This window comes from Balaenoptera physalus (assembly GCF_965194825.1).
Source record: "Balaenoptera physalus genome assembly, chromosome: 3".
Taxonomy (NCBI): domain Eukaryota; kingdom Metazoa; phylum Chordata; class Mammalia; order Artiodactyla; family Balaenopteridae; genus Balaenoptera; species Balaenoptera physalus.
Window position 1 is genome coordinate 140,639,228 of NC_138890.1, and position 13,672 is coordinate 140,652,899.

Genomic DNA, 13,672 nt, shown 5'->3' on the forward strand with positions numbered 1-13,672 from the left:
CGAAGACAGAAGAAAGGGCCATCTCCCTTGATGGCAAAGTGCAAAGGAAATTGCCTAGAAAACAGCAGAATATTCGGCAAAATTGTATGGTTAAATCTTCGCAATCTCAATAAAGTGAGTTCGCTTTGAAGTGCACGCGTTATTCTGTAAACGACCCTTGTTAGCAATCAGAAATCGGTCATTTCGGTCCCTGATTTCATTTGCGCCGAGAGAGGCGACTTTTAAGGGTGGTGATAAATCTCCCTGAGCTTAAAAGTCAGAGAGGGCCAAAGTGTGAACTTTTTACTTCAGCAAAGGAAGCGAGAAATCAGTGATTCATTAAAGCAGAGACCTCCTTGGAAGCTGGCAGAAGAGGAGGAAAGGAAGCTAACTATGTCTTCCTTTTCTTTGCTCGCTCCCACCAGTTTATAATCCACTGCCTTGGAGGGTTTATCCTCAGCATCTTCTGTTTTCTCCCTCAGCCCTCCCCTGCTTCTGCGAGCGAGGGGGGAAAAAAAAAGTCAGCCAAGCCCCAGGCTCCAGGTGGCTCTCAAGTACTTCACTGCCAAAAGGAAAAAAAAATTTTAAATCCTATACTGGAAAACAAGTGAGAAAGGGGCTCCCCAGAGGGGATTGGTTCAGACTGGAAGACAGCAAAATTGGGAAAGCGTGAGGATACTGCTCGCTCCGGTGACCAGCGCTGCAGCACAAGGACGCTTCCGCAGCAATTAGCCCAAGCTGGAGGCGCTGGCGGAGGCTGCAGGCGGCGGCGGCCCGGGTGGCGAGGAAGGGACCTGCAGCCCCCGAGCTCCAGGCAGAGGCATCGCGCTCCCTTCTCCTCGCTCCCCTGCTCTCCCCCCTCCCTGCCCCCTCCCCCTCCCTCTCCTCGGCGTTCCCAGCAGCCGAGGGTTTCAGATGTCCCACCGCCGTTTGACCCCCTTTCCCCCCGCCCGCCCCCCGCTTCTCCACCCCTGCAAATGAGGTTTGGCCAGCAGAGGCAGAGCCCACCTCTGGCTTAGAATCACTGACATTTAGACTCCAGGCTTCAACCTGTTTACAAGCGGGCTTTCCAAAGGAAGGGGTGGGGGGGGCGGGGGGAGGGAAATAGGGCCAAACAAAACACCAACCGCCATCCCCTCCAAACAAGAAGTGACTTTCTGGAGGCTTCAAATCAACAGGCACCACCAAAAAGAGAAAGCAAGAGGGGGAAGAGAACAACGGCGACCGGGCCCCTGACTCCAGTTCTGACAACCCAAAGGGACTCACTTTTAGAACTGGCCAGCAAGCTGGGGCTGTGCGGAGAGGGGACCACAAGGTGCCAACCGCAGAAGGGCGCAGATACCTCCCCCAGCCTCCCACCCCAGCCCCTTTGGGTTTTGTTCACCGTGCTGTCATCTGTTTTTCAGACCTTTTTCTGCATCTAACATGGTGAAGAAAGGAGTGAAGAGGAGAACAAAGTAACTCCCGGGGGAGCGAAGATCGAGGGTTACCCGCACCACGACGGCCACCACCAGCTCCTGCCACCGCGGCCACCCACGTCCACATTCACCGGGAGACCGAGGGGCGCGCGGCAGCGGATCCGAGAAAGGAGCGAGAAGAGGCAGCCGGCCCTTCCGAGGAGTTATGGATGTTGGTGCTTTCACTTCTGGCCAGATCCGAGCCCAGAGGGAGCTAACCAGCGGCCGCCACCTCCAGCTGTCTCCTTGCCTCGCACCGGCTCTTACCGTTCCAGTATGTTCCTTCTGATGAGACAATTCCCAGTGCCGAGAGTTTCAGTACAATGTGGAAATGGATATTGACACATTGTGCCTCAGCCTTTCCCCAGCTGCCCGGCTGCTGCTGCTGCTTCTGGTTGCTGTTCTTAGTGTCTTCCGTCCCTGTCACCTGCCAAGCCCTTGGTCAGGGCATGGTGTCACCAGAGGCCACCAACTCTTCTTCCTCGTCCTCCTCGTCTTTCTCCTCTCCTTCCAGTGCGGGGAGGCATGTGCGGAGCTACAATCACCTCCAAGGAGATGTCCGCTGGAGAAAGCTCTTCTCTTTCACCAAGTACTTTCTCAAGATTGAGAACGGGAAGGTCAGCGGTACCAAGAAGGAGAACTGCCCGTACAGTAAGTAACAAATGCGCGCTCCCCTCCTTCCAATTATCCACCCCACCCCACCCCGGGGCGGGGGGGGGGGGGAATCTGTTCCAGATGTGGCCAGCTAAATATTTACGTCCCCAACTCCTGTAAAATGATTAAGTGGAATACTTTCACACTAAATCACCCCCCCCCCACCCCGGGTGTATACATTGCGCCGCCTCACCCCCTCCCCGCAGCGCGCTCCCTCCCCACCCCCAGGCTCTTCGCCACCCTACCCGCCCCGTCTCTCTCTGGCTTGTCACTCGCGGGACCACGCAGGGCGCCCAAGAGTTGTTGCAGTACATAGATGCCCCTCTCTGTCTCCATCGCCCTTCCCCACCTCATCCCAAGGTCTCCTTTCCCTCCCTTCTGGAAATGGCTCAAGTAAACACATTTTGTTCTTTTGGCTGGCAATCTTATTAAGAGTTTCAGGACAGTTTCCTCAAGCTGAAAATAATTATCCGCTGTCAATTATAGGGACTTTATGGGAACTTTATTTAAGAAAGAAAAGTCAATTTCACTCTCCCCCACCCCCATCCCTTTACCCTACCACCCCTCTAGATAGGAGCAAAAGCATTTTTCTGGTTTTGATTTTTTTTTTTTTTTTTTTTTTTTTTTTTGGTCCCTCATGTTGGTTTGAGTGATTGCAGTCCATGAAGTTAGCTTTTCAGGCACCACCGCTGCTATTTGTCTTCTGCCTGCCTTCTCTCTTGGTAACATGATGCTCATGTCTGCATTGTCAATAGCATATGCGCTGCTTTGTGGTGTCCTGTTGTACTCGTTTCTTCTGAAACCTCTCATATTGCAGAGCCATAGTACTACAGCACTGTAAACATCTGGGACTGGAGTCACACAGACCTCACACAAATTTCATTGTCATTCTTTTATTTTCAAAGTAAAAGTCGTAAGTCTGTTTCCATGGTGTTGGTTTATCCCATAGGATGAGGTTTTCACCTCAGTGCAAATTATGCCCCATCCTTGGACTTCTTGCTTTTTTCCTTTCTCCCTCCCTCTTTTCTTTCCTTCTTTAGCTCTTTCTCTTCTTTCTTTCTTGCAGGGATGTGGGTTGGGTAGGGGGAGGGAGAACTAGAAGAGGAGGAGTGAACATTGTGTCTCTTCCTGAATCAGTCCAGCAAAGCCAGATTACTCTGTTGGCTTCCTTTCCTGCTTACTTTCAAGTGGTGAGACTTATTCATCCTCTATTGATTGCAATTTGAAAGGATCCTGAGGCTATGTAATGGCACACTGAAGACAGTAGACAATAACATTTAAACATCTTTAATGACCATTTAGCATTATCTCAATGGTAGTTCCAAGTCACCTTTTCAAAGGATTTTTTTGTGTCAGTTGTTTGGGAATTCCAAGCATATATTTGCTAGCTAACTTAAATACATGAGTCATATACTTCATGATTCCTTAGCCTAGAAAGTATCTGGTATTAATGGGAAAGACAGTTAACCAGAACCTAGCATTATCTTTTTAAAATAAAGATTTACAAGAAATAAGACATTTTGCTTATTTGGGGACTCACATACCTTCAACATTAACTTCTGTTCCTCCTCAGCTGCTATTTCCATTTACTAAAATTAACAATATGTTTACAAGTAATAAACAAGATTTGTGTAAGTGTTTTAAAGTATTCCATTTGATGTTTACTACCAGAGATGTACCTATAGTCCATTAACTATATTTTTTCCATTCTTATTCATAAGAAGTGGCTGAAATAATGTCTTTTTTTTTTTTTTTGCTCCAAAGTAATTTGTTACATGAATTTATTAGATATGATGTATAGATGTTATGGTTATTAATTTAAAATTTTAATACTTTTATTCACTTCTAAAACAAAATAGTTGTGATATCATCCAGGTAGGACGATGGGGAAGAAGTGGCCCGAACACTTACTGAAGAGTGAGCTGGGAGTTTAAAAAAAAAAAATTCACAGGGACTGAAATTCTTTGTATTTTTAGTTCATGGAAATAACTCAAAGAAATATAATAAAATTTCAGAGTGTTAACCTTGAGCAAATTTTGTTTTACACTAAATTGACTTTGCTATTGCTGTATTTTAAGTGTCTTTATGATGTGATGTAAGGAGCAATCTATAGTAGTTTATTTATGCAACTTAAATTACTATTTTCTAAAATAATGATCACTGTGTGATGAACCATTTAGTAAATGGTTTCCAGTGTACACATGCAAATATCTTTTACAGTAAGAATTATCTGCAAAGAGAAAAGTATATGATTTTTATCGTGTAAAAACAAGTGTGGAAAATATTCACCCTGCCTAAAATATACTAATACGTCTCCCATGTGATAAATGATAACTAATAGTCCCTGTTAAAATTATAATATCTTATATAGTAATGCAATCCTAATCAATGGTTGAAAATGAAGGGGGTGGAGCTTGCTATGTTAAATAATGTCAAACCATAAATAATTTAGGTTTTCCAAGAACATCTGTATCAAGACATAGCAAGTGAATAGTAGAGGTTGAAACAGCTTTAATTTCACATGTGGCTGGGTAATCAGAATGCTCCTACAATTTCCAGCTGGACTGATTCAGCTGAACTACATGGTATCATTAAGATATTGTCTAAATGTTGCATAATTACATGAGAACAAACTTTTGCTATGCCTACAGGGTAACCAGCCAGCCAGCCCACCAAATGGTAGCCTGTTAAATATTAGGGTATCTAACCTCTGAAGAGTGTCAGTTCCTTGTCCAAAAACCACATTTCAGTAACATTTTCCTAAAAGAGTTATTAATTATTCTCAATACACAAAGCTGTTCTTTTAAGGTTTGCTTATTTGAAGTTTAATTTTCTTTGTTACTTTTGACCCTAGTATTACTGCTGCTAAAATACAGTAACAGCTTATCTAAGAGGTTACATGTTTGTGATGTCCTGGGTAATTAAACAACTGTTTTACTGGCTTTTTGCCAGCAAAATGCTAACAAAAGAGAAGTAAGGAAATCACCCATGAGCACTGAAAAATCATTTTTAACTTCTACCTCCAAAGTTGGTTCCCAGAAATTGGATGGTTCTAAAAATATTACATGTGCTAGAGAAACTCTTCTCCATTTTGAGTGATTATTATAAATTTTTAGGGGTGGAGTATTTTTTGTTTGCTCCTTTGCCATTATATGAGAGTAGAATAAAGGGAACAGTGATGAATTATGTTTCTCCTGCTAGAAGTCTGAGAAAGCTTGAATAATTTAGAATAGCCGTGGCATATCTGTCACTAGATATGCTTGGGCTCATTTAGGTTTGTTATATCATTCTTTACATCTAGAGCTTTGCCCTTGAAACGTTACCACTCGGCTCCAGTTCTGGCCTACTAGAAAGGCTGGATACAGCTGTTAGGTACCCTTGCAACTGGGACCGGTGGACTTATTTCTGTCCATGTGAGTAAAACAGCTGTGGGCTACTCCCCTGATTGTCACTTATAGAAAAGGGGAGTCTAGTGAAAAGAAAATGCATCCCTAAACTTGAGAGAGCCAAGGATAGATATTCTCAAAATGGAAAGCCACAGTGCTTATGAGTCTTTTCAGGAAAGGAGTATGTGAGACATTAGAGAAATCAGTGTGCACTGAGTATGCAGTATGTGCCCTATTTCTTTAAATGTATACCTCATTTAACACTCATAATAGTTCTGTGATTTAGATAGGACTATCCACATTTTTCAAATATGAAAACTAACCCTGAAAAAAAGTAAATTACCCAAGGTCATTCAACTAGAAATTGACAGAGCCAGATTCATGCCCAAGTCGATTTGGTTTTATCATTACTTATTTCTTCTACCTCGCTACTACTGACAACATTGATGTCAATATATCAGAAGTAGACACCACAAAACTCTAAAAAACAAATTATCCAGATCCTTAATTGCTTTTTGCTATGCACACCAACTGTTCATCAGAAGGAAATTGGAAGAGCAGTAAAATGACAGTGGAACAGAGTGAGTATGTTAAAGTTATCATTGCAGGTGTCTACATGGTATCAGACAATGTTAGTGCATTCTCTAGGTGAAATCTCTCTTTTGATATTATATTTGAGAATGTAACTGCTCATGGACACACAATGTACACATACATCCATCTCACAGAAGGCAGTAGGAATACATGACTAAGAAAAATCCATGAATATCGTTGTATATAGTAATTGTTTACAGCTGAGGGCCAAATGTTTAATTGTTCCCACATGTAATAAAACAATTTGATTGTAAGTACAAGTGTGAAACTGGGCTGTTGAAGAAACTTCTGATGTATGACTCTAAAAGGAGCAAATCTTAGAGACCTAAAGCTTTAAAATGACTCCGCAAATCAAAAAGGTATTTCACCACATAGAAATGACTGATTATTGTCTTGTAAATAAGGTTTACATTATTACTTTTTAATCAGGACTAGAGCTTATTTTAGGAAGTTAAATAAGAAAATCATTTTTGAGGAAAATAAGGACTTGAATATTATCTCCTAATAAATATACAACAGTTTTCTGGGAAGAAAACCTATATACAACTTATGGCTTCCACTGGTGTCTTATGTAAGTTGTGGTTGTTTCTAGAGTTTGGTTGCATAATTTATAACTGGCAGCATTTAATCATGAGGATTGAGGATTTATGAAGGTGGAAGGCACTATTTAATGTTTACATGACACTGTCCTGTTACCTTTACTGCATTCCTACCATATGGACCCTCCACTTTGATGGATTTATCATAAATCCATTAAAAATGCACAATTACAGAGAGTTTCCTCTTTATAAACCTGATTTATAACCATCTACTAGAAGAAACTCAAGAAAACAGTTGGCAGAAATCACATGCCAATACTGGAGTATGAGAATTCAGAGACACCAATCTCTAGGTCTTGAGTATTTTAGTAATCTATTACCGAAAGGCATGCACCATTCTTTAAAAGCAGGTGTTTTCAAAATGATGTTTAAGCACAGAACTTAAAAGAAGAAGAATTGTGCCTTATACAATGAAGGAAACTCCACTGCATGCATTTTTCCTCTACATTTTTACTACCCAGTTTAGAGCGAAAAGCCTTACTCCAGTTCATTTCTTCATTTTTTAATGAACTTATGGTAGAACCTGAATGAGCACTTTAAATTCCTACACAATTACCTTAATGTTCAGAGGCAAACCCCGTTTATTATCCAAACGTCTGACTTTCCACAAGCCAAAATGTTGGAAAAAAGTTGACGGCTCATTTGAAATGGAGCTAATGTTCCTCACATTTATGGGCTGCCTATGAATATCTCCATCTTTCCTAAGCCTTAAATGTCTGTACACTTATCCAAAATTGCAGTACAAATGATATGTCTTTATTATGCTTCAGAAGGAAGAATAATACATGCGTATTAGTTCAAAGTGATTTTAATCTATCTTAACATTAATTCTGTGAACTTTGCAATGAAGAGTAATTCAGATGACATTTTTAGTATTACTGTTCCAACATTTGTCAGCATTAATAGTTGATGTTTGCTTAGTGTAAGTAAAACATTAGCATTTCCCTCCCAGAAGTTAAAGTTTTCCTTTAACTTTCCAGTAAAATTGGGCGTAAGATTTATGTTAATTTTAATACAGTTTTATTACAATCTAGCAGAGTAATGAAACTCATTTTGTCTCAAGCTTTTTATGCAGAAGTATCTTAATTTTTCATGTATTGATATATTGCAATGTTTTAAGATCATTTACCTTTGCCATTTGACAAATGGTCTTTGTTACTTGGTTTTGCAGATTAAAAATATTTACTTTTCATAATTGGGACTTGTTTTTTCAGTGCCTATTACCTCTACCTGTGCTGGTCAGTTGGTATAACAAGCGATAACCTAGAAACATGCCTTTAAAATTAGTGTAAGAAAATATACCTGCATCTTGGGAAGCCACCAGCGACACTCTGGTATCGAATTAATGAATAAAATGTGTCAACGTTTTACAGAATTCGTTTAAAACCAAGTATTTATTTAGTACAGATTTTGCACAAATAGAAAATTTCAAGATATCTAAAAGGGAGCTGGGTCACCCACAAAATAATGGCCTTAAAGATTTCCTTGCTTTTAAATCAGGTCAGTTGTATTCTTTCTTTGAACGCTATGTCCTAATTGGAACAATAAATCAAAGATGACGCTCAGAGTAGATTCCCATGTAAGGTGGACCACTGGACAGTGACGTTTTACTGCTGCTAACACGTGCATCCAATTACCATGTGATAGATTCATGGTGCTGGCAGTAAAGTATTGCCTCATTTTATACTTCACCTAATAATTCTTCAGCCTAAACCTGTCTACCTTTACCTATATCTAATCTGTCAGTATGTGTGTTATCATTAATGAGGAAGTTTCAAATGTTTGGCATGCTTCCTACAATGAGCAATGACATTAAGATATTAATGAATCATTTAATTAACCATAATAGATGAGGTAAAATATTAAGTCAATATATCCCCAACTTCATGTAACTGTCAACTAAGTATAACCTAATAATTTCACTACAATGATAACTTAATTATGAATAGTGGGGGTTAACTGGAACTTAATTCTAAAGAGCAAAATTAAGAACTTTAAAAATATTATTAACTTCAATAATTCTAATTAATTAATCCTAACTGCAAAATTAAGAATTCTTTTAAACAGGCATTTTTCCATAATAATTATTATTTTCTATCATCATCATTATTTTCTTTCAAGGATCTTAGGTTAACATGTTTTACTGATAAACATATGTGTTAGTTCATCCTTAACCTTTTTTGAGGCACTGCCCCTGTTTGAGGATAACCTGACATGTTCATAGAATCTACAATTCAAGACCCATCAACTGCTTTCTAATAGTTCTATCTTGAGGCAGTTATACATCTGAAATATCAGCCATCTGAGGCATTGTGAATCCCTGATATTTTATCACCCCTTCACCACTTCATTATTTTCTCCTCCTTTTCTTTTCTTTTTTTTCTCTTTTCCTTTCCCCTCATGTCTAAACCCCTTACATACCGCGGAAGCAAGGGAAAGTCATCCATTATCATGCCTCAGCATCCCACGTTACATTTAGAACCAGTAGCCTAGCTGTTTTTGGATGTATCACTTGGGCACATCAGCAACCAAAACATGTAGTTTATTTTCTATGCAAAAAAGTCTTCAGCAATGCAAATTCCACATACTCCATCAGGTGCCTCTTCCATCAGGTGCCTCTTCTCATTTTGAATCTCCAATGAAGTCCCATTATCCCAGCACTCAGACCAATTTCTTAAAGCTTTGCCTTTAGTGAAGTGGGCAAACCACGAATAAGCATCTTCTGAGAATGGATGCTGATTGTCTAGCTACTAAATCATCAATCTGCATTTTCCCTTCAGGTTAAATATTCTGTTCCCAGTAACTCTCCCTACACATTCATTTCACCTTTCTTCTAAAAGTTGTTTCAGTATATGCAACACTTACTAATTACTATGTCAATTTTCTGATCTTTTTGCATTTGTCTGGACTCCTATAAGAGGAAGAAAGTGAAGATGATTTAGGAAATCACATAATTATTTTGCTTCTTTTTGAAGTCATCATTTACCTCAAAAAGATGAACACTAATTTGGAGGTCTTTAATATTTCCAACTTCCAGAACCTCACTTAGATTATAAAGCTTCTCTGTACACCCCTGCCAACTGTAGCTCTTTAAAATGAAACGAATGTTCTCATTTTAATACTGGTTATCAAAGGGGAAAAATGTAAAACGTACATGCATGTGTATTTCAGGCTGACCAAATATAGAAATGCACATAGCTTTATTAGAAAACATTGAGACACTGACAGGAGTTAAAATTTAAATTCATAGCATATGTGTATTCACATACTTCTCTCAAGAAAGAACCTTTTGGCACTGATTGCTGAATTAGATTTATTTTTATTATATGCAGAATCTGACTATTTACGTATGTTAGATTGGTTTGTTACTCTAATAATAATTAAAAGCCAACTTCTTTTTACAGTTTGTTTCAAATTATACAGATAGATCGATACAGATATAGACAGATGGATTTCCATCTATCTATAGGGATAGCTTTGATTTATTGATAGAATTATTAAAAGAAAAATTAATATTCTGCAACATGAGGAAACATGACACTAATTTTTATACTATTTATGGTCTGAAGTGAGATATATTTATAATGTTATTAATAACAGTAGTTAGCAATGTAGTAAGCCAGATTTCTAGGGCATTTTTCGGAATGTCTCCATAGAAGGATGTGATTCCACAAAGATGAAGAGAAAAAGTGCTAGGGATATTAATCAGATTATGGTATAAAAAGCTGGTGAATGAAACTACATAAATGCTTTAAAGCTGAAGCAAGAGAGATGGTAAAGAACATATAATTAGAATGTTAGAAGCCAGAGGAAAAGCAGAAGAGGCCATAGAGCATTTAGACATAGACTGTGAAAGGAGGAGGAGATGCTTTGCTGGAGTGATGAAGACAAGGGTTTTGAACTCTCAGGAAGGAGATCAAGCTAATGAGTAGCGCTGCAAAAGGGCTGACATGACAAGAAAGGTGTGAGGGAAATATAACCCAATCCCTGGCATTCAACTGGATGTTAAATTAACTGAAATGAGAACCTGTGATCTAAAAGGAATCCCACAGAAGTAATCGCAGCCACGGTATCAGAGTAAGGAAGGCTAAATCTGAGTTCCTGCTAAAGAGGCAGAAGGGTAGAGGGGTTAAAAGTGTGGGCTTTGATTAAAAGTGATTACAATTATGGGCCTGGATCAAAAGTAAGCTTTGTAGACACAGAAGTGGGTGCATTTGAGGCTCCAAACTGCCAGACAATAGTGTATCACTTGGGCAAGTTGTCATCAGTAAAACAAGGATATTAACAATACCTATCTCTTTTCTACATGGTAGAGATTAAACGAGATCATTTATTCATTCAACAGAAATATATTAAGTGCCTGCTTTGTGTCAGATACTGTCTGACACTTAAATACATGCTGAACAAAGATGCTGGTTTTGCTCTCTCAGAGCTTCACTCTACAGACAATATCAAAACAAACAAACAAATAAAGAGATATGTGACGAAAAATTGGGGTAACTGTATGGAAAACAAGCAGGGTACTCTAACAGAAAACAATTGGGAACTATTCTAGGCTAGAGAAGCCTTCTGAAGATGGGAGGTAGGAGGAAGAGAACAGCATGGGGAGAGTTTGGTGCCTCCTCCAAGAAGTACAGAAAAGGCACACTGAGCCTGGGGTTTGGTGAGAAGTTTGGAGAAGTTGAAGTTAGTGTTTGTAGTAGCTTAATGGTGCCCTCATCAAATGGGTATTATATAAAGGAAAAGTAAATGTGATGCTTCTCTTTTTTCAAGGGAAAGTATCAAGAAAGCAACCAGCAGATTACTTGATGAAGTGGAAACTATAAATATTAGAAAAAAGAAGAAGGAATGAGGAATGCACTTGACATTTTTAAAAAACAGAAATATTAGAATATCTGAAATAATTTAAGATTTGGAATTGTAGTATCCATAATGTTCTGCAGTTTGGGGGAAGCACAGAGGTCTGGTTCATTAAGAGACTAGTAGCAGACATTTGAAAACTGAAGACGAGGAGAGAGTGAAGAACTAAAAATAAAGAATAGAAGGTAACAAATGTGTTCAAGGACACAAAAATAAAATAGAACAAAAGAAGAAAAACAACAACAACAACAACAATATAAGGACAAAACAGGTAACCATGAAGATTAGAAGAAGACAGATTACTGCATTAAAGGAAAAAATAAAAGTGACTCAATTTTTAAATATTTCAAAATAAATCTTATATTTCAAGTTATGATATGGTTTTGAACCAGAATTATCACAGGTGCTCAGCTTTCAGGATATTCTGTAGTTAAACTTCTTGTTTCTCATCCCATGACTGTGAACTTTTTGGCCCATACCCTCAAAGGGTTTGCAATGTAGAGGTAGAGACAGATCTTCCCAGGCGGCTGGAAGGTAATATAAGGCAGTTTATACTAAATTCCAAAGAAGCAGGATGGAATTTAAGTAAACAGCAACCTGTAACTGAGGGAGGGATGAATGACAAGGGGAGTATCACACTGAGGATAAGGGACTCCAGATAGAATTAGATAAGAAGAAAGGAGTAAGAATATTCTAAAAGAAGGCACAGAACCTTACATGAAGTTTTCAGGAAACAACAGGCAGGCCACTGGGGTGGAGCAGAATTTACAAATTGGTGGGTATCTTATGAAATACAAAGCAAAATACACTAGAATGTACCATCATGTGAGAGGGAAGTATGTAAATATACTTAGATTTGAGGACTTAAGTTCCCCGCTAAAATATTACACTTATATAGTTTGCATTTAAAATCGGCCTTCTCTATTATATATTTGTTTTACTTTTTGAAGTAAAGAAAAAAGAGAAGGCAGAGAGATACTTGAAAAGGGTATAAATTATAGTATAATTGACATAACCTAAAAATATGAAAACTGTAGCTTGATCTGACAAAAAAACCCAGAACTACTTTCATACTAGGGACATGAAAAAGTAGTTCCTGTGATCTATACCAAATGGCATCATCTTTAGCATTCCTGATTTGCTAAATGATCACTACTTAAAATTTTAAAATAGCTCCTCCTGCAGAAGTTCTTAACTTACACATATCACTGGGAAGGGGTTTTACAATTTCACAGCAGATTCCCAAAGGGAACTACTGAGGCATCAATATTACTTGCTCCACTTGTATATTTTTTCTTGTCATTGCCGTTCTAAATTGTCTCAGATTTACTTGGTTTAGGTGATTAGGAAAAAAAAAAATCGACTACAGCTCTTTTTCTTGCGAAAGAGTATACTTAAGTCTTTCAAGGGAGTAGGCTGCTGACAGCATATATGCAACTGCACCCACTATTAAGACCATGAGCTTTGCAGACAAACTTCTTGATGTAGAATCTGGGTTCTAAAACTGCACAGTTGTGTGGCCTTGGACAAACGACTCCCAGGGACTTGATCTGTGCAACTGTTAAGTGAGGATAATAATATCACCTACCTCATCACTGTTAGAAGGATGAGTTTGTAAATATACAAATGTAAATTTCTCAATATAGGGTCTGTCACATTTTAAGAGCTCAAAAATGTTAGCTCTTATTACTGTTTTATGCTGTGACTACTGTGTTGTTTTTAATTATCCCATTTTCTGAAAAGACCCCTAAGTCATAAGATAATAAAAAATTAAACAGAAAAGCGATATCATATACCACCTTACTTTATTTTATAGTTTATAAAGAATTCTAATGTTTTCATCAGTTGGATCTCAGAAAAATTCTGTGAAATGGGTAAAAGAGTCACTGTTCCCCCCATACTATCTTTAGGTGAGAAGATTGAGTCTAAAAGTTATGGTGCCAGACTGAAGTTATATAGTTACCGTAAGTGAGGCAGGATTCAAACCTAGGACAGCCTTGGCTAGGGTGACCTCCCGTCCTGGTTTGCCCGGAGCAGTCTCAGATGTGCCTCTTGTTCTGGCATGTTATCAGTAGCACCCTATTCACTCTCAAAGTACCGCATTACAAAATCACCCTAGTCTTAGCAATTCTGATTTGTGTAA

The 13,672-nt window shown here is 38.8% G+C and overlaps 1 protein-coding gene across 1 annotated transcript in view; it reads left to right on the forward strand.

The window, feature by feature from the left end:
- The first annotated feature begins 1,072 nt into the window (after nucleotides 1-1,072).
- Nucleotides 1,073-13,672, forward strand: part of FGF10 (fibroblast growth factor 10) — an 81,623-nt gene continuing 69,023 nt past the window's right edge. The window contains exon 1 of the mRNA XM_082455953.1: nucleotides 1,073-2,087. Within this exon, the coding sequence (XP_082312079.1) occupies nucleotides 1,760-2,087 (328 nt within the window). The 5' untranslated portion in view covers nucleotides 1,073-1,759. The remainder of the gene's footprint in view (nucleotides 2,088-13,672) is intronic.